The 26285-nt window shown below is 40.7% G+C and overlaps 1 protein-coding gene across 5 annotated transcripts in view; it reads left to right on the plus strand.

The window, feature by feature from the left end:
* Positions 1-26285, plus strand: part of ltbp1 (latent transforming growth factor beta binding protein 1) — a 119359-nt gene that overhangs the window by 22734 nt on the left and 70340 nt on the right. For all 5 annotated transcript variants that reach the window (XM_028423004.1, XM_028423005.1, XM_028423006.1 and 2 more), the window contains exons 3-4: positions 2207-2567; positions 21917-22056. In XM_028423004.1, the coding sequence (XP_028278805.1) occupies positions 2207-2567; positions 21917-22056 (501 nt within the window). The remainder of the gene's footprint in view (positions 1-2206; positions 2568-21916; positions 22057-26285) is intronic.

Here is a 26285-nt window from a genome sequence, read left to right on the forward strand (position 1 = left end):
TTCCCTCTGGGATTAATACAGTATCTAAAATAAAAAAAAATAAATTAAATAATTGTGTTCTCGCTTGCCCCTATTCCATCTACTCCTCCTCCTCCTAAGGCTGGAATCCCACCGGTTGTGTTGGCTACTTCTAGTGTTTTATTTTGAAAACTGACTAGATTGTTTGTGCTTTACTTGGCCTGCTCGATCTGGTTGGCTGGATTTGTGGTGTTGAACACTCAATAGCATCTACTTTCCATATAGAAGGGTATGAATTGTAATGAAACATCATGGGGGGTACGGTATTGTAAGTTCCTGATGGGTGGCGTCAGCACTACTATGTTTATAGTTTTTCTAGTTTAAAATAAATGGCTTCCTTCAACCCTCCTCACCCTTCAATTTAACATAGTTAAACTGACACACACAAACAGGAATATGAAACAGAAAACCACACTCACATGTCCTGAAATGCTTTCAGCAGAGCTTATCATTTGAGTGTAGGGTGTGTGTTTGTGTGTTCCAGTGCTTCTATCCTTGTGTAAGCCAGTTACAAGTTTAGACCTTTGGAGGAAGAAAGAGATTCCTCACCATTTTAGTTAAGAGTTATAACTTGCTGCATCAGTGAATTCATCAGTATAGTATTAGCAGAGAATGTAGTCAGTGGAAGCTCCAGATGCATGTGTTTTATCTTCCATCAGCTTTTTATGGTTTAACAAAAACATGCATGCATGAACCAATGCCATGTTGCCTGTGAGGTGAGCTTTGTAGTTGATAAATGAATACCCCTATCATCTGCTTAGGGAGACTAGAGTCTTGTGTAATTACAGGCTTTTTGCTGGTCTCCCATGCACAAAAACATGCAGGCACACACACATAAGCTCACAATTTTATTATTGGTCCAGTAAACAGACATTTTTTTGGCTAGAATCGGTTAATTGTGAGCTCCCTAAAAAATGTTTGTAGAAATAAGAAGCTGTTTGTTATTTGAACAATCTTAATACTTAAACAGCTTGGTAATATAACTATTGTTTTGTTTGGGTCTGTGTCTTCATGATTTTGTACATAAAGTCTTTTTGAGGAATAAATCTGTATATACATTATAGCGTCCCACGGCTCAGATCTCAGCCTGATTCTCTTATCTTTACGTGATCTTCCTAAAGTTTCCGTTTTACGTTGTGTCGATGACACTCTTCACGGCTGTCCCTAAACTTTTTTTATTTCAATGAGAACAAATTATCAAAATATAAACAAACAAAAAGATTTGGTTTTGTTTTCCAGTTTGCTTCTGCTTGTATGTCTTTGTGTTGATTTGTGTTTTTTTTTCAATCGAATATATCAAACTTGTCTTTTAAATTTGAATTTAAATATTTATTTCCCTTGCCAAGCATTGATTCCCTTCATCTGTACATTTTTAAGCTGTGCATGCATCATAAGAATTTAACAAATCAGTGTGTCACCTGATTGGCAGGTTGATGATTGTTTGCTAGCATTGCTAATAATGCTAAGCAGAAGAATTGTGGCTTTTTCTTACTAATGATTTTCTTGTTCACATCACTCAGGATATGAATAAACACCAATGCAGCCTGATTAACCTGACTTGCAATGAGAAAAAACCCACTGAAGTGACTAAATTGATGCCCAATGAAAATGTACGATGTGAGGAATTCAACTAAGCACCTAATGGCCAATCAGGATGCCAAGTCCTCCCTCCCCACACATAAAAATATTAGCTTAAATTTTACAGTGTATGCCCAGGTGTTGGCCTGCAAGTGCAAAACAGTTGAGTAAGGACCGTTGATCTCATCAGTCGTTTTATCACTCTGTTGCTCTTGTTGATGTGATCATGGCCAGAATGCGCTAAGCATCCTGGCTCACAGCAGTCCACATAGACCATAACTAGAAGACTGTTCATCACTAGATTATCAAAGGGAACTGACTGCAGTTAATCATAATTCCCATAAACTGATGATTGAGAGCACTGTTGTCAGCTTAGCTCACTGTACATCACCTTTATGGCAGCATATTAAAACACCACCCAGTTAGCGCATTTGATTGTTCTCTAACTATAATATAAAGTTTAAGAGGTTAATGTTTCCATTTGAGTTTCATATATCAGTCTGCATAGGAAAGATTTAGAGGAGTACATTGTACTGTTTTTGTGTGGGCGGAGCTTAGGCCATTGCTTCTAAATGTATTTTTCTTTTCTTCTTCTTTGTCTGTTTTGTAGCCAACTGCATCCCGCAGTGCCAGAACGGAGGAATGTGCCTCAGGCCTCAGCTCTGCGTCTGCAAACCTGGCTCAAAGGGGAAGGCATGCGAGCAGAATACGGTGGCTATGCCCCCGTTTCCAGCGCTGCCTGGTAATGGACCCACCAACAGGCACACCCCTGGTCACACAAATGGACAAACCACCGGCCACACTAACGGGCACAACGTAATACCACAGCGGCCCATACCTCAGCAAGTGTCTCCCAGTGTTCACGCCTCTGCCCCGCCTCCATCTGGCAACAAGGGTCAGATGAAGCTAACTGTCAAGCCTGCCCCACAGTATGTGAGGCCCCATTACATCCAGCAACACATCCAGCAACAGTAAGTACAGCCTATGATTCTACTTGCATTAACCCAGAACATGGCGTCACTGATTTGCACATACTGCGCAATATATTTTTTTGCTGGTCAGAGTATGTAGCCAAATGAGGGTCTTGGACATGCGATGATAGACCTGTTTTTCTTAATAGTTATTAAGACAGAGCAATAAAATGTGCAGGCTCATTCACAAAGGTCTCTTTACTCAACTTTTCTGACCTTACATTTGTTGATGAAAGTTAAGATTTCTAGAGGGAATTCTTTGAAAATTGCAATGTGTTACTATGGCAGACCATCACCCGAACCCCTAATATAATGGTAGGGGAAACACTGGGTACTCATACATATGTAAAATGTACAAAAGAATAAGCATGATGCTAAAACAAAGGGAATGTGGGCCAAATGTGAACAAATCTGAGTTCCTGCAATTCATGCTGGTTCTTGCATTGTTTAATTTTTGTTTAGTTTTGCCCCAGCTTGTTCCCTTATTTTTGTTTTTGCCTGCTGCATTTTTGTATTTATATCGACTCTTTTAAAACGGTTGCTTTTTGTTCTTTTAATTCTGTCTCAGCTTTCCTCCCTGTCTTTGAGCTGAAACATAAGGTGTACATGTCAACAACTTGGGAATGTACTTCTTACCCACTAAATCTTGGAAAGAAGAAAACACCATCATATTTAGACTTGTTTGTGTGTTAATTTATGCATGAATTTTGTGGCTACACTTTAGGTGTCAGTCTATCGCTGTTATATACAATGCAGCATCCTTACATTGATATCATGCAGGTCACCATAAAACCAATTCAGAAATAAAAATCCCAATTCCAAAACTGCAACAGAATATTAAGAAATCATCCATACAGAGCCTTAAATGAACCATTGCATCAATTTTAACATTTTGTGAGCGTGCTATCATACACCACAAAGCACTGCTGCAGGCACAAATGACTCAACAGTAAGCTTGTGTAGACCATCTGGGACTGTTTAACAGAGGGTACCATCGCATGGAGGAGCAGAAGCTTCTGCGCTTTCACTTCAGGACTAGGCATGGGGGACAGTTCAGGAAAAACAATCTGAACTGTTTGGTACACATGTCTTGGTTTGGGGCGTGTGTTTGTTCGGTTCAGGATATGATATGTGACCGTAAGCTCCTCCCTCACCCCAAAACACTCACAGGCGGTCAGTCGACAGTGGCTTCATGCAGCAGTCTCAGCTGCGTCTGCATCCTTTCTGGGCCGAAATACCTCAGGGAGAGCGTTAGACTGAAGATCTAAAGGTCCCTGGTTCATTCCTGGATTTCGGCAGCAGTTCTTTTATTTTCCTAACATTGTCAACAATGTCAATGTCAAAACAAACAGCAAGACCTCCCAACGCAGTGCTTTTTTTTTTTTAGCCATCTTGAACAAGTTTCACCATTCTCATAGAGTATGTAACAAGCTATATCGACTACTATTATGAGTCTTTAGAAGCAGTAAATGCAGCAATACAATTCTCATTCCTGTTCCCTCTGTTGATTGCCAGAACTCACCTTTTCTAAGCTAAATTAGCTCAGTTGGGAAAGCGTTAGACTGGTCTTGGGCTTGTTTATCTCAGTTCTTAGCATTGGAACACATCTAAAAAATTGGAGGCAGGTTTTTATCTTCACACATACCTTTTTGCCGAACATTATTTTTTCTGGGCCAAAATAGCTCAGTTGGGAGAGCGTTAGACTGAAGATCTAAAGGTCCCTGGTTCATCCCGGGTTTCGGCAGCTCTGTGATATTTTAGTAGTGATATCCTGCCACTAGCACTCTTTTAACAATTAAAGAACAAATTTTGTTGTGTTGTCAAAATGTGTAACATATACAGCCATAGAGGCTTTACCACTTTAGGGTCCCACATTTGAAGTATTCAGTAACCACATTATATCCAATGAAAAGAAATATCTTACAGGATGCTCGTTTTTTTGTTCTGTTTTGACTTTTGACTGTAAAGATGTTCCTTTTCTGCAGTGATATAGCTCAGTTGGGAGATTGGTTGACTGAAGATCTGAAGGTTCTTGGTCAATCCTGGGTTTCAGCAGCTGTGTTTTAGAATCCTAAAAATGATTACCTATATCTAAACTTAATCCGATCATCAAATTGGAGATGTTTGTTAATAGCAAAATAATTCCACTGTTGAATTGCAGATGCTGTAATTTTATAGAAAAGGTTAGCATTTGAGCAATTTTAGAAATTGTTTCATCCATTGAGTACAAGTTCAAGTATGACAGTGAGTTGTATGATAGGTTTGTGCTTTGTACTTCTCGTCATGATTGTGCTGTTTCCAACAGCTCCACTTGTGGTGTAGTGTGTCTGTTTAGATAAGGTTTTGGGAGAGATTCAAGCAGTGATACTCTCTGCTCATACTTGTTTTCTTCCCCTTTTGGATAGATGGAGATGTTGAGAGAACAGAGACGGTCTAATATAAGGAATCAGTCCTCACTATAGTGTTTTTGCTTCACACCGTCTCATTGTTTATGATTGGAATCCACCAGTATGGTTTTAGTCAAACGTTGCACCAGGCTGCTAGGAGGCTGCATCTGTTGATGATCACAAAGACAGTGTGTTTAATACACGGTAAATGGTGGGGCCTGCAGCCAGCTAATATTAACAGAGGGACTGCTGTCTGTGTTTTTGTGAGGAGTAGGGGTTATTGCCTGACCAGTACACTCATTAACACTGTACAACAGTGCAATAATAGGTAGAATTTCTCTCTGTGCTTTCATATGAGCTAAAATCCGGCTGTGGTTAACTTTTAGTTTGTTTTTCCTGTCACTGCAGCAGACGACTGGAGAATGTGCAGTTATCAGACATGGTAAAAATGGCCCCAACACCTTGTCAGGTCCAATTTTTGAATTGCGACTCTGAACATTCCTCCTCCTTCTCAGCCCAGTGTTACGGCAGCACGTTGATGGAAACATCCGAAGAGAGCTGGCGCTGCGTCCCATTAATGTTGGCACATGTCAGACGATGAATGATATTTCAAGCGCGTTAATGAATACATTTTCTTGTGTTGTGTTGTACACGCACTCTGTAAAATGTCAAGAGGAGTTTTTTATGCCCTGCACAGGCACGAGTAATTGCTCCCAGATCTGTGTCCTCGAAAGCTGCTCTCAATTTGCAGAAGGGATTTATCTCCCACAAGGAGCTATTCTTCTATTGGTTCTGGCAACAGACTGGTTATTCAATGGAATAGAAAATCAAGGATTCTTCTTATGGTGTAAACAAACAAGATTTATTTTGTTACAAGAAGCCTTAAAATGCATTTGGAGCCATTTAAGATCATAGCAATACATGTTGCTTGTACATGTGGAGTAATTCTCTACAGTTTTTATCTGTAAAAGCTGAGCTCTGTTGTCTGTCTGATTCAGATCTGCAGGAATTTGTATGCACTCTGGTAATTATTCAAAACCACATTGTTTACTGTATAACATCATGTCAAGGCATTTGTGTAATTTAGAGGTTCACATTGTAGAGAAAAGAATGCAGCATATTTTTCTGTATTCCTGCATAAATATGATCCAAAAAATGAATATATTTCCCCTTTTGCAGCTGTAACACCAACTAAATGTTTCCCACAACTGCTAATAATTTTTTAACAACAGCTTGGAGGGATTTTTTTTTCCCATGGTTTTTTTATTGAAATTTTGAGAAGTACAAAACAGAACCCTTTCCCAATTATCACACAGTCAAACATAGGATTTCAATAAGTGATTCTTACATTCTCACACCTTACTCAACTCAACTCAACTCAACTTTATTTATAGAGCACTTTAAAATCAACCAAGTTGGCCAAAGTGCTGTCCACAAATACAAAAGCATATAAAACACATGAAGATAAAAAGAACAATAAAAACATAGTAAAAACATAAAACAGTAAAAGTCAACATCTCAGACTGAGTTAAAAGCCAAAGAGAAAAGGTATGTTTTCAAAGAGGATTTAAAAGCTACAAGAGAGTCAGTCTGCCTAATGTGCAGGGGCAGATTGTTCCATAGTTTGGGGACAGTGACTGCGAAAGCACGATCCCCTCTAGATTTCCTCTTTGTTTGTGGGACTATTAAAAGAGACTGATCTGCCGACCTGAGAGAGTGTGAGGGAGTGTATGGCTGAAGCAGGTCAGACAGATACTGTGGGGCGAGGCCATTAAGACATTTAAAAACAAATAAAAGAATTTTAAAATCAATCCTAAAATGCACTGGGAGCCAATGAATGGAAGCTAAAACCGGAGTGATGTGCTCAAATTTTTTGGTACCTGTTAAAAGACGGGCTGCAGCGTTTTGAATTAATTGCAGACGAGACAGCAGCGTCTGGCTGAGCCCAACATAAAGTGCATTACAGTAGTCAAGTCTACATGAGATAAAAGCATGGATTAAAATCTCGAAGTGATGTCTTGGTAAAAATGGCTTGACTTTGGCTAGTTGTCGTAAATGATAAAAACTGGACTTGACAACTGATTTGATCTGCACATCAAATTTCAGACCACTGTCCATTTTTATTACCCATCCCATCCCATCCCACCCGGCCCAAGCTGTGTTAACTAACAGAGATTTATTTTTCACAAAACAAAACAACACAAAATAAATAAATAAATAAATAAATAAATAAATAAATTAATAGTACTAAAAAAAAAAAAAAGGGGGGGGGGTGTCCCTCTCAAATCCCATACACAATCAGTGTGAGGAGGAATGTGTAATACTTTAGGTTAGTTTAATGGTGGTTGTAAGATTAGTGAGTCAACATGCAAAAGAAAGGGCTGCCAAAGTGCATCAAATTTGGACACTGCACCCCGCTTGAGGTGTCTTATCCTTTCAAGCTTCGAGAACATTAGAGCATCCCTAATCCAGAGAGTATAAGAAGGTGGGTGCTGAGATTTCCAGTGTCTTAAGATTAAACGCCGGGCAATAAGAAAAAGAAATGCAGCAAAGTCTGACTTAGAGTTAGAAAGTTTAATAGTGTCAGGTAGGACCCCAGATAAGGTGGCAACAGGGCATGGGTCTAGGTCACATATTGACGATGAATGGACCCGACCGAGAATAGTCCCCCAGATAGGCGTCAGGTCTTTACCTAAATCCTGGGACCAAAGAGCTAAAAGAGTCTCATCAGAGGGGGAGCAAAGAGATAGTAAAACATTATAAAGTGTAGATACAACACCACTCATCATCAGGGGTAACTTAAAAATTCTATCAGTAGGAATATCTGCTGGGATATGTGGAAAATCTTTAAATGTCTTTCTATAAAAATGTCTCACTTGCAAATACCTGAAAAAGTGAGATTGGGGGAGGTCAAACTTGTCAGATAGCTGTTCAAAGGTAGCAAAGACACCCTCTACAAATAAGTCCCTGACAGTACATATGCCCCTCTCGCACCACAGCATAAAAGCACCATCTTGCAATGAAGGAGGAAACAAAGGATTATAACTAATTGGCATACAAAGCGATGGCGTCTTGACCCCTAAATGCTTGCAGAGTTGCTTCCAAATACGTAAAGTGGATGTTACAAGTGTGTTTTTCCCAAATTTAAAGTTAGTTAGAATAGGGGAGCATGTAACTAAGGCACATAAAGTGGTGGGTGCGCATGACAGGGCCTCCATCCGGCACCAGGCAGGTGACGTATCCGGATTTGCTCGCATCCAGTACATAACTATCTGCAAGTTGGCTGCCCAGTAATAGTAAGTAAAATTAGGCAAGGCCATCCCCCCATCTCCCTTAGGCTTTTGCAAGACTGTCTTCCGTAGTCGTGGGACCTTTTTGTTAATAAACTGTAAAATTACCGAGTCTAAGCTATGAAAGAAAGATTTTGGAATAAAAACTGAAATACACTGGAAAAAATAGAGGAATTTAGGGAGAACGTTCATTTTGACTGAATTTATTCTACCTGCTAACGATAGAGGGAGGATCGACCATCGATTAAGATCATCTTTAGTCTGTGCAAGTAGTGTATTAAAGTTTACGTCAAAAAGATCTTTATACTTTGGACTAACTGCGACGCCAAGGTATCTAAAACCATCCTTTGCCACTCTGAATGGAAGCTGTGAAAGTAGATTCATACTGGCAGATTTGTTAACAGGAAAGATTTCACTCTTTTCTAAATTGAGTTTATATCCTGATATTGCACCAAAACAATCTAATGTCTTAAGGATGTTTGGCATAGACTCAAGTGGCTTAGAGACAAATAGAAGAAGATCGTCGGCGTACAGAGACACTTTTTGTTGTATACCATGGCGTGAGATTCCCTTGAAAGTCGGCAAAGCACGGAGCGCAATGGCCAGCGGTTCTATTGCCACTGCAAAAAGAAGAGGGGACAGGGGACAGCCCTGTCTGGTGCCCCTATGGAGAGAGAAGTAGTCAGAGAAATTGCAATTAGTGCGTACTGAGGACAGCGGAGAGGAGTAAAGGAGCCGTATCCAGGCTATAAAGCCCAGCTTGGAGGAATTTTAACCCATTCCCCAACACAGAACAGCTGGATAGTTTCTTCTCATGAACTGATAGTTTCAGGTGCTTTCACCACATTTCAGTTGAATTAAGCTCAGGACTTTACCAACTTTACCATTCCAAAACATTAACCATATTCGTTTTTTTAACAATTCTTTTGATGACTTTTTCAGAATTTGCTGGTATAATTTAGAATTTGTTGTAGTGTCTGCATCAACAAGATGGAACAAAACAGGCCTAAACCTTAATACTACCACAGCCATGCTTCACAGATGCAATAAGATTCTTACACTGAAGTGCTGTGGTTTATTAGTCTTATCTGTCCACACAATATTTTCCCAGCAGCACTATGTCTTGTCCACATGATCTTTAGTAAACTGTAGCAGCAGTTGCAGCAATGTTCTTTTTGAAAAGAAGTAATTTTCTCTTTGCACCTCTGCCATTCACACCATTATTGTTTAGTGTTTTCATCATGCAGGATTCCTGAACAGCAAATGTGTGTAGAGTTGGCTGGTTGTCACTCTCTTCCTGCTCTGCACGCACCAGAGAGGTACGTGCATGATGGCCGAAGTCACAGACTGGGGGGCGTGGCTTCGGGATGAGCTCCGAGAGAAAGGGGCGTGTGTTTACTTTCAAAATCTGGCTGACTCTCACTGAGTTTTCAAAATCTCCTACCCTACCTTTAACCTTGTTCGCGAATTAAAAAATCATATTCACCATTATTTATTTAATAGTTGTGATTGAGATATATATTTTGTTTTCTTCAACACGTTTATAATGTAGCTACAGTATCTCTTCTCTCATCTTCCTCACTTCTTCCTCTCTGCCTCTGTGTCTCCTCTCTTTCTAAAGCTCCAGCTGACAGACTTTTCATTCTGTCTGTTACAGTTTTAGCTGTATGCTAAATATTCTCTGCTATAGCAGGATAATAACAATATTTTTTAAATGGGCATTCGTCATTTAACCATGTTCTATAACTCCTTAAAACTAGCTGACTGCTGTCAGTCAGAGTGAATCAGCCTTCATGGATGGAACCACACAGGTCAAATAATACTGTCTGTCAGACCTGTTGTTCAGTCTGTTATAATGCTACGAGCACGTCACGCCCACTCCCTGAACATTACCGGCTCGTTATCATCACTCATTCAGGTAAACAGCAAATTAGCAAAACCCGCATAGTAGCAACAGCTATTCCTCCTCCGCTGCATGTTCACCTAAACTGCGGTTCCTGCTGTTCAGCAGCGAAACGTCTTTAAAACCTGTCTGTCTGTGCGGTGCAGTTGGAGGGCCGTATTAGGAGTTCTACACACAAAAGTCAGTACGGAAACGAACTTTGTTCTTGTTCTCGTCACCTCGGGTAACAGATTTTTCTGTTCTCGTGGAGTATGGAACAAGCTTTAGCACACAGCATCAGCTCTGCGCAGCATATGTCCGTATTTTTCTTCTTCTGGATTTTCGGCAGACAGTCTGGGCCTGACTGCAGATGTATGCGGGGTCCCACCCTTCACTGTCTCTGATTGGTTTAGACCACGATATGAGCCTGATGTGTCTGTTGAACCACAGGAAAGGGAGAATGTATCTCCCTCTAACAGCTGGTCGCACTGGTGCGACCTCAGATATTTTTTGGTTGCACCATTGAGAAATTAGGTCGCATGTGCAACCAAAATGGTTGCACTCTAGAGCCCTGTTTTAATGGGGTTAACAATGCAGAATCAAACCCAGTAATCACAGCATTTAGCCGTTTGCTACAAATGCGTGACATTAAAAGTTAACCCAATAATAAACAAACGAAACATAACAAGATGCATACAAACAGCCCTGTTAAGCCTGTGTGCGGTGTGTGCCGAACCAAACTAATACATCGGTGTCCTTTGGAAAATAACCCATGTTTTGTAGGAAATAACAAAACAAAATCATAAACATTAAACATTAATTATTCATCGTATATGCATGCGTAATGTGCTGCTGACTCCTGTACTGTTGCGTTCAAAACAGCTCACCTAATGTGTGCACTGTGCATGGAGCAAATCAGGTCCACTCTGGGTCTAATTTTGGAGACGGCCGCTTAGAGATCATCCTCCATGTTCAGTCGCGATCTGTATTTATTGTTTATGTAGGTCAGAGCATAAATATGTAGAACCAAAGGGCATCACTGCTTTTATCAGTAAGACATACAATTCATTCCCCCAGGGGGGTCCTGACCCCCACTTTGGCAACCCTTGGTTTAGAGCACAGTGGTCTGGTAGAAGCTTGGAGCAACAAGGAAAAATAGTGGTTCAGGATGGTGGCGCAGGTCTTGAAGAACCAGAACAATTTAGTAGTTCAGAATAGTTTTGATTAAAAGATGACCATTCAGTTTCATTAGACATATTTTGCCTAGGATACAGAGGCCATAATTTATACAGCTGCTACATGTCCATGTGACAAATGCTCCTTGTTTTGCTGAGCTTCATAAAGCAGGCTGGCGGGAGGAAAATAGAGCAGGTCTTTTTTACATTAATGCCCGTTCCAAGTCGAGGTGTTTCTGGGATTTACCCAGTGGTTAAACAGATAACTCTGTAAGTCTGCTTCTTTAAACAGGCCACTGATGATAGAAGAATTTCTGTTTTTTGTTTTTCATCTTTTTCAGACCCTCCTAAAAATTATGTGAAAATGTTTTGCATAGAAAAAGCCTGTTTATGTATCCGGTATGACCTACATTTCTGATGTTAGCACCATGTAACAAATGTTTAGCCGGTGTTTCCATTGGCAAGATGAATAAGTTGTTTCTACTTTATACAGGATTAGAAAACTCTGAAATAGGATGTAACACACATATGGTTAAAAACCTGTAGGCTACTATAATGTTGTGAATGTAGGTCATTTTTCAACCTTACTACCACTTTTCAAGTGAACCAAGTGCATAGAAGAAGAAGAGCGCGTATAAACAAAAGGGCAAAGACAAATGTCCAAGCGTAGCTTTGTGCTTGTCAGCAACTCGATGAGCTATTGCACTGAGATATCAGCGGCACTTTAACATAATTCCCATTTGGTTTATGTGTGCTTATAGGCTAGGATGTTAGGCTAGGTAGGAGTGCTTCCCTGTCATCGCAGTCTGGCCCATAAATCATAGACTAATGCTATTGTAATGGTTGTCATTGTGGTTCAGCAACAAAAGTCAAAGGCTGCAGCTGAAAGTAAGGGAGCTCTAACCCTTAAAGGTGTGTGAGTAATCCAGATGCTATTTCCCACTAGAATAAAATGTGTGGTTTGATGTGGACTCAACTAGAGCAGGCCCATTATTTCTGCAAGATCAGAAGAGCTGCTCAGGAGTGTTGACAAGCCAGTTTATATATCATTTTGAATGTGACTGAGTTTGATCGAATTAAACCTTTGAAAAAAAAAGTTTGTGCCTCATGGCAAGTTTCAAATTTAACATTCCATCATTTCCTCCTCAGCTGTTCATACTACAGTACATCATGTTCCATGTCTTGCAGTTTTCTTGGCCTAAAGTAAAAGTTGAAACCATTTCCAGCATTTTTCTGTTTTAGCAACGTAAAAAAGAGATATGGCCTCATAACTATTCTTCACTTTACTGATTATAGAGTAACAGATCAATTAGATACGGCCTCATCTAATACCTCTCCAATTAAAGACATAGAGTTACTGGTGAAGCAAACGATATGCTCAGTATCAGTGTTGAAATGCCATGTATCACTTTTTTGCAAGAAACTTTGTAACACAAAATGCTTTCTGGAGGGACATACACAAACACATATTGGGACATGTCTTCTTTGTCCATCTATGTGTGAACAAAGTTAAAAAACAAAATGTAGGAAAACAGTGGAAATGTAAAAACTGCACCTGCACGGGCAATAAAAGCACGTATAATAAAACAATTACATAAGAGCAGTTACGTAAATCATACGGCTTCTACGTGTGATCATAGACTGTGAACATGAGTGGAGGAATGGTAAATTTTGAGAGACAAACTGTTCAGTGAGTTTTTTAAAAGTGGCTGATGATGCCGAATTGTTTTACTTCAAATTCATCTTGGTTAATTTTTATTAGTTGCCTCTTTATTTCTGTTAATGACTGAGAACATTTCAGTTTTGACGAATGTCATGACAAGGGCAGACTCTGGAGAGTGTGGCTGAAAACATTGTCTTTTGGTAAATGTTGCCTTTTTCGGAGTCCTGGTATGGAAGAATTAAACAGGAAATAAGGGCAAGATTGTGGTAGGTTTGACATGCAACACTGATCCCAGGAAGTGGTCTCAAAGGACTTTGTGTGGCATGCAATTCAGCTACCATGTTGCTCTGCCATCTGACAGCTTATTCAGTCTGCAGGACTAATACACAGAACATATAGAAAATATCTTTGGAAGATTGCAGTTTGATTCAAAACCAACCAATTTAGAACAGTTGTTTAAAAAAAACGAAATAATTTGAAGTAAAAAAAAGAAAGAAAAAAAAGTAGTAGTTCTCTACTTGTAGCCATGATTAATTTACACCTCAATTTTCTAATTGAGGTGTAGGATTTTATATTGCAGTAAACAAACAAGCCCACACTGGTGAAACATGTGATAGGAGGAGAAATCCTACAAACTGAGATTATTCCTGAGACTCCAGAGATTGGAAGATACTCCGTGATTCCAGCAGTCAAATAGAGATTAGCTAACCAGAACAAAGCTTTGGCATACAGTGCAGATATATCCCTATTTCTCTCCCTGCAGTCCGCCTGCCCTCACTCACAGTATTGCTAATACATGCCTGGGCCTGGTGAGGTTCAGCGGGTTCATTACGGTAGACCAGAGTATGTCAGCTCTCGTGGGGAAGAAGACTTGGACGACTGGAGTGTAGAGGTCGGCAGTGATTGTGATTGTGGCCAGAACAGTGAAGGCCGAGACTGAACAGATGCAGACACACACGCACACCTCACTCCCTCAACACTGACTCACTGATCTGTTTATGTAGAAATGAGTAAAATCTCCTGTCTGATATTTAAGCCTAGCAGGCTCTTGTAACCATTCGTTGGGCACCCTCCAGGCTTCTTATTTTCTTTTTTTCATTCAAGTTGCAGTCAGTGCCAATGCACGCAGGCATGCCAGACATTTTGTTGAGGCTAAAATGAAATCGAATGTGTATAACTTCTATCTTGTCAGCACTATTCTGTCTCAGCTCAGGTTTTAAAAGCCTTTTTTGTGCCTTATATCAGGACCAGACTTTCATCTATAATAGCACCAAAGGTTGACTACATGAAATAAAAAAAAAAATGTTACCCAAATCCCTAAAAAACATTATATGTCCTAGTCTTGAAAATCCAAAATCACGTTTCTGTGAAATGAAAACTTTTTTTGTTTGTTTCTAGCTGTGGTCAGAATGAGTAATTGAACAGTGAAGCTTACAATATTTTTGTGGCGGACCATTAGGTAAAGTGGTAATAAAATCAGACTTCCCCTGCCTGTCTGAATATAGATCTTACCACCCCCAACCTCAAATAACACTACATGTCTGTCAGCGCATGTACATACTGTACTTGTACTTGTGTAAACATGTGTAAACACATCCAGCCATGTCCAAATCCTCTTACAGTCCTAACAGTGACAGGATGTCTTAATGACTGCCTAGAAGTGTCCCACAATAAACTGTCTGTGCACACATTACTATACATATTCACACACTCTGTACATAGTTGCATAATCTAGACAGAAGACCTATTTAAGACATTGTGGGGTCACAGCAGAGCTATTTACAAGGATATCAATTTCTGTTTATTTATACTGTGACACAGGGGCCTATCATATGAATGGGATGGAAGTATGCCTTCTTTCTGTGGTGCTGTGCTCTTCTGCAATCAATCATTTTCTAATTTCACTTCAGTGTTAAATCTTCTAAATATATTTTGTTTATAGTGGAGACCTCATGGCTGCCTCGTTGAGTGTCAGTACATATTTCTGTCCTTTGTTTAGCAGGTGTGATTGTATTAATAGAATACCACACATAATACACCGATCAACCATGATATTGACCATGATCACCTACCCTGACTGGGCTGCAGCAACACAGCCCCCACACACAACAGATTATTATGGACTGTGTATCCTGTAGGGATGCACCGAAATGTCTTCTTTGTGATTCTGTTTGCATTGGCACTGTCCTTTGCAAACTTTTTTTTTCTTTTCAAAGATGTCGGCCACGGACGGAGTGGACGCCCTGTGATCAGCTTTCCTTTTAGCTGCTGCAGCCGTCTCTCTCTTATAGTGTTTGGCTTTTAGGTGACAAATTAATGTAGTAGTGCTAAAGTTCCTTGCGGAGAAACCCCCTCTAGATAATTTGGCTAAACATTTGTTGCAAACTGCAATCCTGTTATCGCTCTCCTTCACTTTGAAATATCTCCACACCGCCGACATGTTAACCGCCGCCAGGTTACAGTGTCACTCACTGAGTGCACTCAATCGGTCTGCCAGCCGTGCAACGTTTATAAAGGCCCTCTCGCTTGGCATCATCCTGAAAAGACAGTTGCTTAAATCGAAGGTCTACTACTGCAGCCGTAATGTATACACTGTTAGTCATCATCACTCAGTTTTTAAACTCCCACCTACAGTCAATTTCTTCAACCAGCTTGCTTTTCATTTTTTTGGTAATGGGGCTGTCATCATCTGTGATGGCCAGGTGACGTTTCTTTAAGTTTGCCAGCATGGGTACTGTTGCAGAGAGTGATGTGTTATCCTCTTCAGACAGCAGCTCTGTCAGGGTTACCATTGGTTTCAGCACATTTTTAATGTCCTCTACCGCATTCCAGTGTGCTGTAGTAAGGTCCAGTGTACTGCTGTCGCTCTTCTTGGTAAAGTTTGGGTCAGACAGCACTGTGGTAATGGGCCAGCATTGCTCCAGCAGTCGCTCCAACATTAAAAATGTTGAATTCCAATGCGTGGACACATCTTGAATAAGTTCATGCTGAGGGACATTTTGCTGCTCCTGCTTCTGTTTTAGCCCAGTTTTTGCTTTGTGCCCCTTCATGAAATGTCCCACAAGATGACGTGCTGCAGCCACGGCACAACATACTGGAGCGTTTGAGCGCAGCATTAATACAGAGCTGCAAAGTTTGCCCAGCGCACCTGACGCCCTGCATCTCTGACCATTCATGTGACTCCTTTATGCCTGTGACTCCTGTGTTTTCACACATAGTGCCACATTAGCCGCATTGTCACATACAACAGACACTCGCTTTTCTTTTGTAATTCCAAATGCATCAGCAACTTCAGATTGACGTGCAGCGATGTTTCTTCCTGTGTGGGCCTCTTCAATTTGTTTCGTCTCAAGCACAAGACTCTGTGCTTTCCAGTCTCCATCAATAAAATGGGCAGTCAATGCCATATAGGACTCCATTCGAATCGATGTCCACATATCTGTGGTCAAACTCAGTTCCTCGCTGTGTCGTATCAACTCTGAAACCTTCTCTTTGAGTCCCTCATATATTGCAGTTAGTGCATGCGTAATTGTCTGGCGTGCTGGCACTGTATATCCAGGTTCCAAAACTTTTAACAAGTTCTTAAAACCTTGACCCTCATGTCACCCTAATGTCATTTTTGCGTTTGGATGATAGGGGACATCCAGCGTGGTCTGGATATTCCTGACTGACGCTGCTGTTGTTGCAGATGGGTGCGCCTACAGTTATAAAACAATTATTAGAATAAAACATTGAAATATGTCAATTGTGATATGTTCATATACTCAAAACGGACAGGGAAAGCTAACGCAGACGAATTAGCTTACCGTTTTTAGGTGGTATGCCATGTTTGTTGTCGAGCTGTGAAATGCAAACTGTTGTTTGCAAACTTTGCATTGTACTTTTTTCAGTCATCTACTAAATTCTGCCACACTCCAGATGTCTTTGACACAGTAGCACAAGAGTGGCGTGAAACAGCCAAAATTAAATAAATATTCTGCAAACTACCGGTTCTTGGTTCTGCCACTCCTTAATCTATCTGTCTCTAGCGTGTCGGGCTAATCCAAAATAGTGAAAACAAGGGGGGTGTTCAAGACCTGTGACCTGTGTGAAACCTGTGTGAAACAAGCCACAGGTCTTGCGGTCTAATGTGGCAAAAAGTCGACCAATCAGAATTTTGGTCGAGCCAGACCGTCTCAACCAATAAATCAACCAGTCGACCTAGAGATTACAGACCTACTTTTTGTATGACCTTCTTTTTATTCCTTGGACCACTTTCAATGGGTACTAATCCCTGCAGACTAGGAACAATGTTTGGGGACAGCAGTGGCGCAGTGGTATAGCAGGGTTGTCCAATAACCAGGAGGTTGGTGGTTTGATCCCGACTCCTCCCTAGTCACTGTTGTGTGTTCTTGGGCAAGACACTTCACCCTAGCCTGTGGCGCGCCTTGCTAGTCATTGTATGACACTGCTTGGCAGCAGCCTTAAACAATTTCCCTCTGGGATTACTAAAGTATCTAAAATAAAAATAAAATAAAAATCTACAAGAGCTGCAGTTTTAGAAATGATCTGACCCAATCATCATGCATCACAATTTGGTCCTTGTCAAACACACTCAATTCTTCTTCTGTCCATTTTTCCCACCTTTTACATCAGCTTTATGTACAAAATGTTCACCGGTGCATGATATATTAAACCCAATTACAGGTAGAGGTTGACTGATTAATCGGTTGGCTGATGTACTCAGGCTGATATTTGGTCATTTTTTAATAATGGGCATTGGCCAAGATCGGAATATATAAGGCTGAATATTAGACAGGCACATCTGAAGTTACTGTTTGGAGCTACAGTTTTGAAATGTATATTCATTTGGTATTTTTGTTACTTTTTGTTACAGGATTTATCTGTGTATTACTAGCATTAAGCCTACCATAGTTAGAGAACCACAAGTATACAGTTCTTTACTCAAATTTACTTAGATTGTGGGGAAAAAAACTCTTGGCCCTTCAGTAAAATGATTTGTTACCTGACAATTTGCCACTAATGGCCTTTTTGCTGTTTTGAGATAGATAGATAGATAGACAGACAGACAGACAGACAGACAGATAGATAGATAGTGTTGTGGAGAGGGTGGGAGGGATTGTCCATGATTGACAGCAGTTTAGCCAGCACTCCACCTCCTCCAGGTTGACAAGCTTAAAGCCAACATCAGACCCTGGCTTTTTGATGAGTTTGTCCAGTCTGTTGGCGTCCTTTGCTTTATTGCCTGATCCCCAGCACACCACAGCAAAGAAGATGGTGCTCACCATGACAGACTGGTAGAACATGTGGAGCATCCTGCTGCAGACATTGAAGGACCTGAGTCTCCTCAGGAAGTACAGTCTGCTCATGCCCTTCTTGTAACCTCAGTGTTTGTGGACTACTCCAGTTTATTGTCCAGTTGGACACCCAGGAACTTGTAAAATGAGACTATGTCCACATCTTTCCCACTGATACAGACTGGGGAGGGCGGGGGCTTATCCCTGCTGTAGTCCACCACCATCTCCTTTATCTTGGCCACGTTCAGCTGCAGGTGATTCTCTCCACACCACCTGACAAAACACTTCACAAGGCCCCTGTACTCATCCTCCCGTCTATTCTCCACACAACCAACTATGGCTGTGTCATCCGAGTACTTCTGAAGGTGACACAACTCAGAGTGGTACTGGAAGTCAGCTGTGTATGTGGTGAATAAAAAGGGAGACAGCACAGTTCCTTGGGAGGCCCCAGTGTTGCTGGTCAGGGTGTCAGACACACAGCTCTGCAGTCTCACAAACTGTGGTCGGCCTGTCAGGTAGTTCTCAATCCACGAGACTAGGGGAACATCCCCCTGCATATGAAATCTTTATATATGTGATGTATGCAGAACATACATCGGTATGTCACACAGTCAGTGAGACTGTCCTCTTCTGTGTTCACTTTCTTGCACAGGGAAGCTGCTTCATGAAGGGATTCAATACGCAGCAGCCATTATCCCCATTTTCCTATATTGTTAACGCCAGAGAATCCCCTGCATTTGTGTCAGCATGCTTCCCATCTATCTGTTTTGAGAGATTGATCTCTGTAACTAAGTTGAGATAAGCTGCTTATCTCTACTAATGTCAGACTGCATGATCACAATTCAGAGCACATGCCCCATTTGGCTGAGTGAAGCTCTGGCATTCAGTGTGAAGTAAACATGGCTGCCTGTATGTGACCTAAATGAGATTAAAGCGTGTTTCTCTAAGCATGCAGTACAAGGGCCTTCACACGATTACTTGTAATATTAGAGGATGCCTACAGGTTCCAATCAGTGACAGCTGACCAAACAATGATGAGCACATGTAGATAAATTCATCCTGACTTTTATTTTTACTACAAGCCCATGCCAGGACCAGGCTTGGGCTCAAATAGATCTGCTATTTTTGCCTTGCACATTTAAGTGATACACAAACAGTCACAACCTGCAATATCTTTAGACAAACTGTTGACATCCATTTCACCTTCAGCTTCTCCCATTGGTGTTTATGGCTATCAGCTTGTGCCAGGTGTATGATTGAAACCATTTTTACTAGAGGGATCCTAAATAAAACAAATATCCATGGCTGAGAATTCCAGTTTCAGGTGGCTATACTTCCTGGGAGGCTGTTCAGCTTCTAATTTCCTACTTCTCAAAGAATACTGTCTGGAGTCTGTTTGGATTTTTGGCAATTAAAAAAGAATTCCAGTAGTTAGCTGAAGTGCTGTTCTACTGCCGAGCGAGCATATGGTGTTGGTTAAAGGCTGCTAAAAGAGTCATATTGAACAAACAATATTACATCGCTTAGCCTGTCTGGAGTGACACGTCTTTCACAGCTGGAAAAAAGGATCCAGACATCCATACACCGCTTCTGTTTGGATGGAGAGGATAGTGATAGTGAAGCTGGGAGGCAGTAGGCTGAAAGATTAGGGTGACATAGAGTTCATTTACCATTTGAGGGCCTCCTGACTTTTGCTCTAATAAAGAACATTATAGCATATACAGGGCTCACTTCATTATTATATACACCATGCTAGCTTCAGAAATGTTTTAATTCTTGGAGGCATAGATCAAACAACATGCTGAAAATATTCCTCAGCGATTTTGCTCTCCGTTTCCATCTCCTGTTTCACCACATCCCAAACGGTGCTCTATTGGACTAGATCTGCTGACTGTGGAGGCCATCTGAGTGCAGTGAACTCGTTATCATGTTTGAGATGATCTGCGCTTTGTGGCATGGTGTGTCGGGAGCAGGATTGAAAATTCAATTCCGTGCAGGTCTCTAGCATATATAACACAGACATAGCAACAACACGAAGAACACAACCTAACAACCATAACCATAGTAATTGGAGAGTGGTGAATACATCAGTAAAACTGAACTAACAAGTGAATGCATGCAGGAGGACAAAAGCATAGACATCAAACATTAAGCATAATTGTGTATTTGTGAATGTGTATTTGCGCTGCTGACCCCTGTACTGTTGCGTGCAAAACAACTCAGCTTATGTAATGGATGGGCACTGTGCATGGAGCAAAGCAGGTCCATTCTGTTTTAATTTTGGAGATGGACACTCGGAGAACATCCTCCATGTTAAACTGCGACCTTTATGTATTCTGTATGCAAGTCAGTGCCGAAAAAGTCTTTGCACGTAATTACATAGAACCAATTGGCATCACGGAGGCTACTTTCACGTCAAGTTTCTAAGAACCCCAGAAAAAGTCACAAAATTTGTCGCTAGTTGTTTTTGACAAAACAAGTTGCCCCAAAAGAGGGTTTGTAGGTTCTTTGTTACTAGTGACAACAACCAAACATATCGTTTACTAAAAAGAAGATAGCTACAACAGCAGCAACTTCATACAATTTAAAAACGGGGAATAACCTCATACTCACCCTTAGATTGAGCACTGTCTCTCATCTTCTGAGTTGCAGTGTGTTATTCTTTTGGTGCTGGGATACAGCTGAACCTGGCCTCACAGGGCCTCACAGAGTTATGGTGCTGTAAAAGAAAAATGATACAACCTGGTCTTTACACATGGGCAGCATGCAGGGAGAAAAGTTGGTGGGTGGCTACTGTGCAGTGCCTGACCTACATATCTGACAGAGGATGTATCAGGTACCAGACTAGTTAAATATGATAAAGGACAAAACATTCAGTCTAAATGAATACTGAGCTGTCAAGGTGGGCTATGTCAGTGTTTTCATATTACAAAACAGTGTTAGACAGAGACATGCCTGATGTGTGCGTTCTAAGCAGTCTCTCTGCTCATTCTTGAATGCTCAGGTGTGTTGACTGTTCACTGCATCTGGTTTGTGTCAGTGGACATGATGATATTTATGAACTGTGAAGAAAGTTTGTTTGGTCATTACATTGCTACAAGGCTAATGTCTAGAAGTCATGTTGAGGTGAGGAGTATATTAAAGTTTGGGACTTAGTTGTTTTGTTATAGGTCAGGGTAAAGGGATGTGGAATGCTGCATGTCAATGAGTGTCCGCACAACTGTAGAGTGACCTGCGTGGGTGTGTGTCTGTATGTTTTTGTTAGTGACTGAGACCTCAGTCAGGTCATTAATGAATATAGAAAAATGTTTTCCTTTAATTCCTGTAGAAATGAATTAAAACAAATGGTCGTGGGACTACATTTAGTAGTCCACCTGGACCAAAAGTGTATCAAGTTTTTTTTTCACATGACCATGGGAACCTGTTTTTTAACAAGCATTTCTGAGAAAAATGAAAATATGTCAGAAGATGAAACATAGTGTAACTGAAGGTTAGCTCACATTATCATTTAACTTAAATTGCAATATGCCCATTGTATTGTACTGCAAATTAAAGTCCTTTTGAAGATTTTTGTCTTTTGTTTTGGCTTGACAGATATGTGATATGTGTTCACTGTATTATAATTTTTTTTTTTTGTGCTCCTATTTGCTTCCAGAATCCGGCCCGTGCCCGTACACCCTGGTTATGTTATAAAGCCCAAGTACTACCACACACACACGTCCCACACGCAGACGCATGTCCAGGCCCAGCCTGACAGGGCAATCCCCCTAACAGTGGGACACCACCCCATCCATGGTGAGTAAGTCCTGCACATCACCTTTTTATTTTTAACTGCAGCAAAAATCATCATGCATTGATCTGCATTCTTTTCAACAATTATATGTGATGGACAGCATGCAGAACTGCTGGTTACTCTGTGCAGGACACGTGATTCACCAGAATGCTTACTGCAACAGAGATCAAGCCTCTGCAGGTTGTTTTATTTATGCATACAGTGTAATTTGAAAACCAATGGATACCTGCACAGGTAACCGTGCATAATTTGTAGTCAGTAGGTTACAATATGTATAAATGCTGGCAGAGAACAGCAGGTTATATTTCAGGTCTTATGCAGTGACAGCCCTGAATTTATGTATTAATGTGAAGGGTAGAATCATCAGACTCTGTCAACCAATTAAATCAGTTGCTGTAGCTTGCACAGGTTTTTCCTCAGTTGTTGATGTGTCACAAGAATGACATAGTCCCTCAAACATGCACCTGGACCTTTGTCCTAGTCTAGTGTGTAGTCTGTAGTAAAAAAGTGTGCCATAACTTCTAATTAGTCACGGTATCTTCTACAATCTTGGTTGCTCACTCATGCAAGTGTTATTTGGTTGTTCACAGTTTTACAAAGACAACCTGCTTAATTGTGTGTATACAAACATGACATGTCACAGCTTTTCTTGACCACTCATACCAATACAATTACAGCTAAATAAGTTGTACACATGTGCAAAGGTTAAGGAATGCAGTCTCATTGCTGTGGTCAGGTACAGCCTCAGCGTGGACCTTGATTAGAGTTCACCTGTAACAAATCAAATTGATTGAATATAATTAGAAAGGCAGACACCTGTGTGTTCATTGAAGACTCCAATATTTTTCTTAATAGTCTCCCAGATGGCATTTTAGGGAAACATAGTCTTTGTTCTGATGAGAAGGCCCTGGGCAGAACACCAAACACCACGGTGTGTCTGTTCAACAGACACTGCTCATCACCTGGCTAATATGAAAAACATGTCCACCTTTTCTGATCTAGATAATACTGAGCTATAATTAAAGTAAGATAATGACACCCAGTTTATAGTATCAAATGTCTTTGAGAGTGAATTAAGCATAGAAAAACATCTTCACATAACCATAAACAGGGAACTCTTCAGTGCATGGAGCTCAGATGGTAAATTTGTGAATCTGTCTATTTAATTTATTTTTTTAAAAAATCAGATTTTTATGGTGACAAGCAACTCATCCAATACATGACTTATAACATCCTGTTTCCTGATTAACCGAGAGGACGCAAATGCAGTGATGTTTATTTGAGCGACCATGTTGAGGTCGATCTAGATAACCTGTCATATGTCTCTCTCTGACAGTGACATGAAGGCTAGTCTAAAATCACCTGATAATGTTATATTAGCAGTGATTGCTATTGCATTGTTCTTTGTTTCCTTTAGCCACATAATCAGTTGCAGATGAGTGTAGTTCATAAATCTGCTTATTCTGTCTGTCCGTACACATGTACACATCTGTTGGTTATTGTGAATGCAGCGTTTAAAGAATGCCTTGAAATATCTTTAAATTGACTGTAGAAAGATGTACAGCATGACAGCTCCCCAAAATGAGACTAAAACATCTGGATTGCTCTCTGGGTAGCTGCCTGCAGTATAGGTCATAGACTTTGCCTCCTCCGTGTTAGTGGATGGGACACAGAATAAAAACTAAAAGTAGCTACTCAAATACATTTTTCCCAGAGATGGTTTATGGCTTGTTGCCTAATTTTTATTATGCTGATCTATGTTCATTTGTTGCTAAAAATGAAGGAAGTAACATTGTGTCAGTGGCCAACAGAGCAGCTGAGCTGCTGGCTCGACACAGAAATGTGACACAGAGTGTTTGGGAAAACAGCCACAATGAGGCTTGACCTTTCAACCTCTACTGTGCAGAATCTGGTTCCAAGATGGATCCAACATTGTACCGCCCATAAATGAAAAATTCTGGCCTCACTTTTGTAAAATAGGCAGGGGCAGAGCAGCTTTGTCCGTCTGTATACAGTCAATGATTTTTAATCACTAATAAATTATTTTGACATTGGAGGTCAAAGGCCAAATGTCATGTTTTGGCCAGAACTGAAATCATAAACTCATTGGATAGAGGTCAAAGGTTAGTCATATATGTCTCAGGGATGCCTTGAGGGTTATATTTTAATTTAACACAAAGTGTCCTCTGTGACTCAATGATAAAATGATTCGATTTCAACACATCCTCACAAATTAATGCCACATTCGGTCAATAATCATCTATCATAGGAACAACGAAGGGTTCTATTTACATTCGGAAGCCCAGAATGCTGTATGGCTGCTGTCATTTTGTCATCTTCTACAGTATTAACACCTTGACGATATTTAAAATTAGCAATTGAAACAAACTTATCACTGGTGTCAATAAATCAGAACACATTAAAAAAAGAGAGAACTGGAACTAGAAGTGCTGAATGCTTACACATGCATGACTGATTTCTGTAGCACTCTGTATATAAATCTACCGTGTGTGGAAAGTTATGGATGTACTAGGCAAACTACAATGAGGCTGTAGTTGTAATGTATTTAAAGTGTCTGTTATCAGAAATCTTGGGAGTTCTAGGAAAATAGCAACACATTTCCTGGAAGTAAACATTTTCAAATAACAGTACAACCTTCAGCCCTAATTTATACGCACACACACAGGCCAAAACCTATCACATTGGGCTGACAGCGAGAGGATGTGGAGAGAATGTAACTCTTGCAGTTGGGCAGTGAGAGGATTTGCTCAAATTGCAGCTCCAGTGGTAATGGCATAAAGACTTAAGCATTGCCTGCTGCTGTGGGCTGTCGAAAATGAATTATTAGTCTCATTTTCTTAGGGCAATTTCAGACAAAGGCAGGGAGTGTGGGAGAGATGGAATAAAATAAGTGTGTCATCCAGGAAGAAACCTCTCAGTTTGCTGAAACAACAAGTGCCTCCACAGATATGAATAGAGGAAGCAGAGCCTGTTGTCTCCACTCTATTCATCACATTACCCGCCCATTTACAGTTTAAGGTGGCCCCCACTGTTAAATAGCTGCTGACACAAAAAAAGTCTGAGCAGACCAATGCGGAGAACTGGGCCTGTCCATGTTCCTTATTTACAGACAAACACCTAATGCACCATATTTCCTCAGACCCTCAACTATATACAGCTCCTGTGACGGCCCCAGTTGGCTTGTGGCATTCACATTTTTAGGAGACATTTTTCATTTTTGAGCTGCCTCAACCATTTAGAGAGAAAAAAAATAGTTTTCTGGACCAGCTCTTATACATATGACAGATCAACTGCAGCCATAATTCACCAGCTTGTGGTTAGTTATTGTGGTTTGTCATAAATTCAAGGCCGACCTCCAACATCAGACTCACCATCTATGAATAAGCCAATATTTTTCAAAGAATCTGTACACTGCTGTTTAAGTGGTTGTGCCTCCGGCCAAAACTGGCCGGACCGCCTTGGGGATATTAATGGGGAGGTCAGCAGACAGAACAGTGTTGATGTTTGGCTTTGCAGACTCGAGCAGACCCAGACCTGGCCACAGTGACCCAGACCCAGTTTCAAAATAACCTCCTCGGCTCATTTTAATTTCAGCTAGCAGTTTGTAAATGCCATAGAAATGGCCAGACATCAAAGCCAAACAAATGGGACACAGGCACATGGAGAGGGGAGAGGGCAGCCACCAACCTTTCCAGACATTCATATCCAATACATTGTGAGAGACAATAACTGACGTTATGTATGGCTTCCAAAAAAAAATATGAAAAAAATGTGAAATACTGTACATGCTATGTAAATTTCTATTTCTGCCTATTTGACAATCTTTGCTTCTGGTGTCATGTCACTACAAATGTCCCTGATGTGGGCATTTGGATTATTATTTTATGTAGCAAGACACACAGAGTGGTAGAGCTTTGGGTTTCATTCATGTTGTGCTTGATTTGGTGCTTTTAGACTAGATTGACTCAGTCATTCTTTGTATTTTTTAGTTTAAGTTCTTCTTTTGAAGCACAGGAGGGGCATCTTGCACATCGAAGGGAAAGGTGTCAGCAAAAGTTTGAATTTCTGTGCGCCTTTTGGCTGCAAACCTGTGATCAAATTCCTCCTGTAGCTTTGCAATGGCATCAGCATACTTCTCACAACTGTATGGTGTGCTTGCATCCATGAGTGCCTTGCATGCTGGGAAATTGCTGAGGTTTGTTTGAGAGAG

The sequence above is a fragment of the Parambassis ranga genome, chromosome 15, assembly GCF_900634625.1.
Source record: "Parambassis ranga chromosome 15, fParRan2.1, whole genome shotgun sequence".
NCBI lineage: Eukaryota > Metazoa > Chordata > Actinopteri > Ambassidae > Parambassis > Parambassis ranga.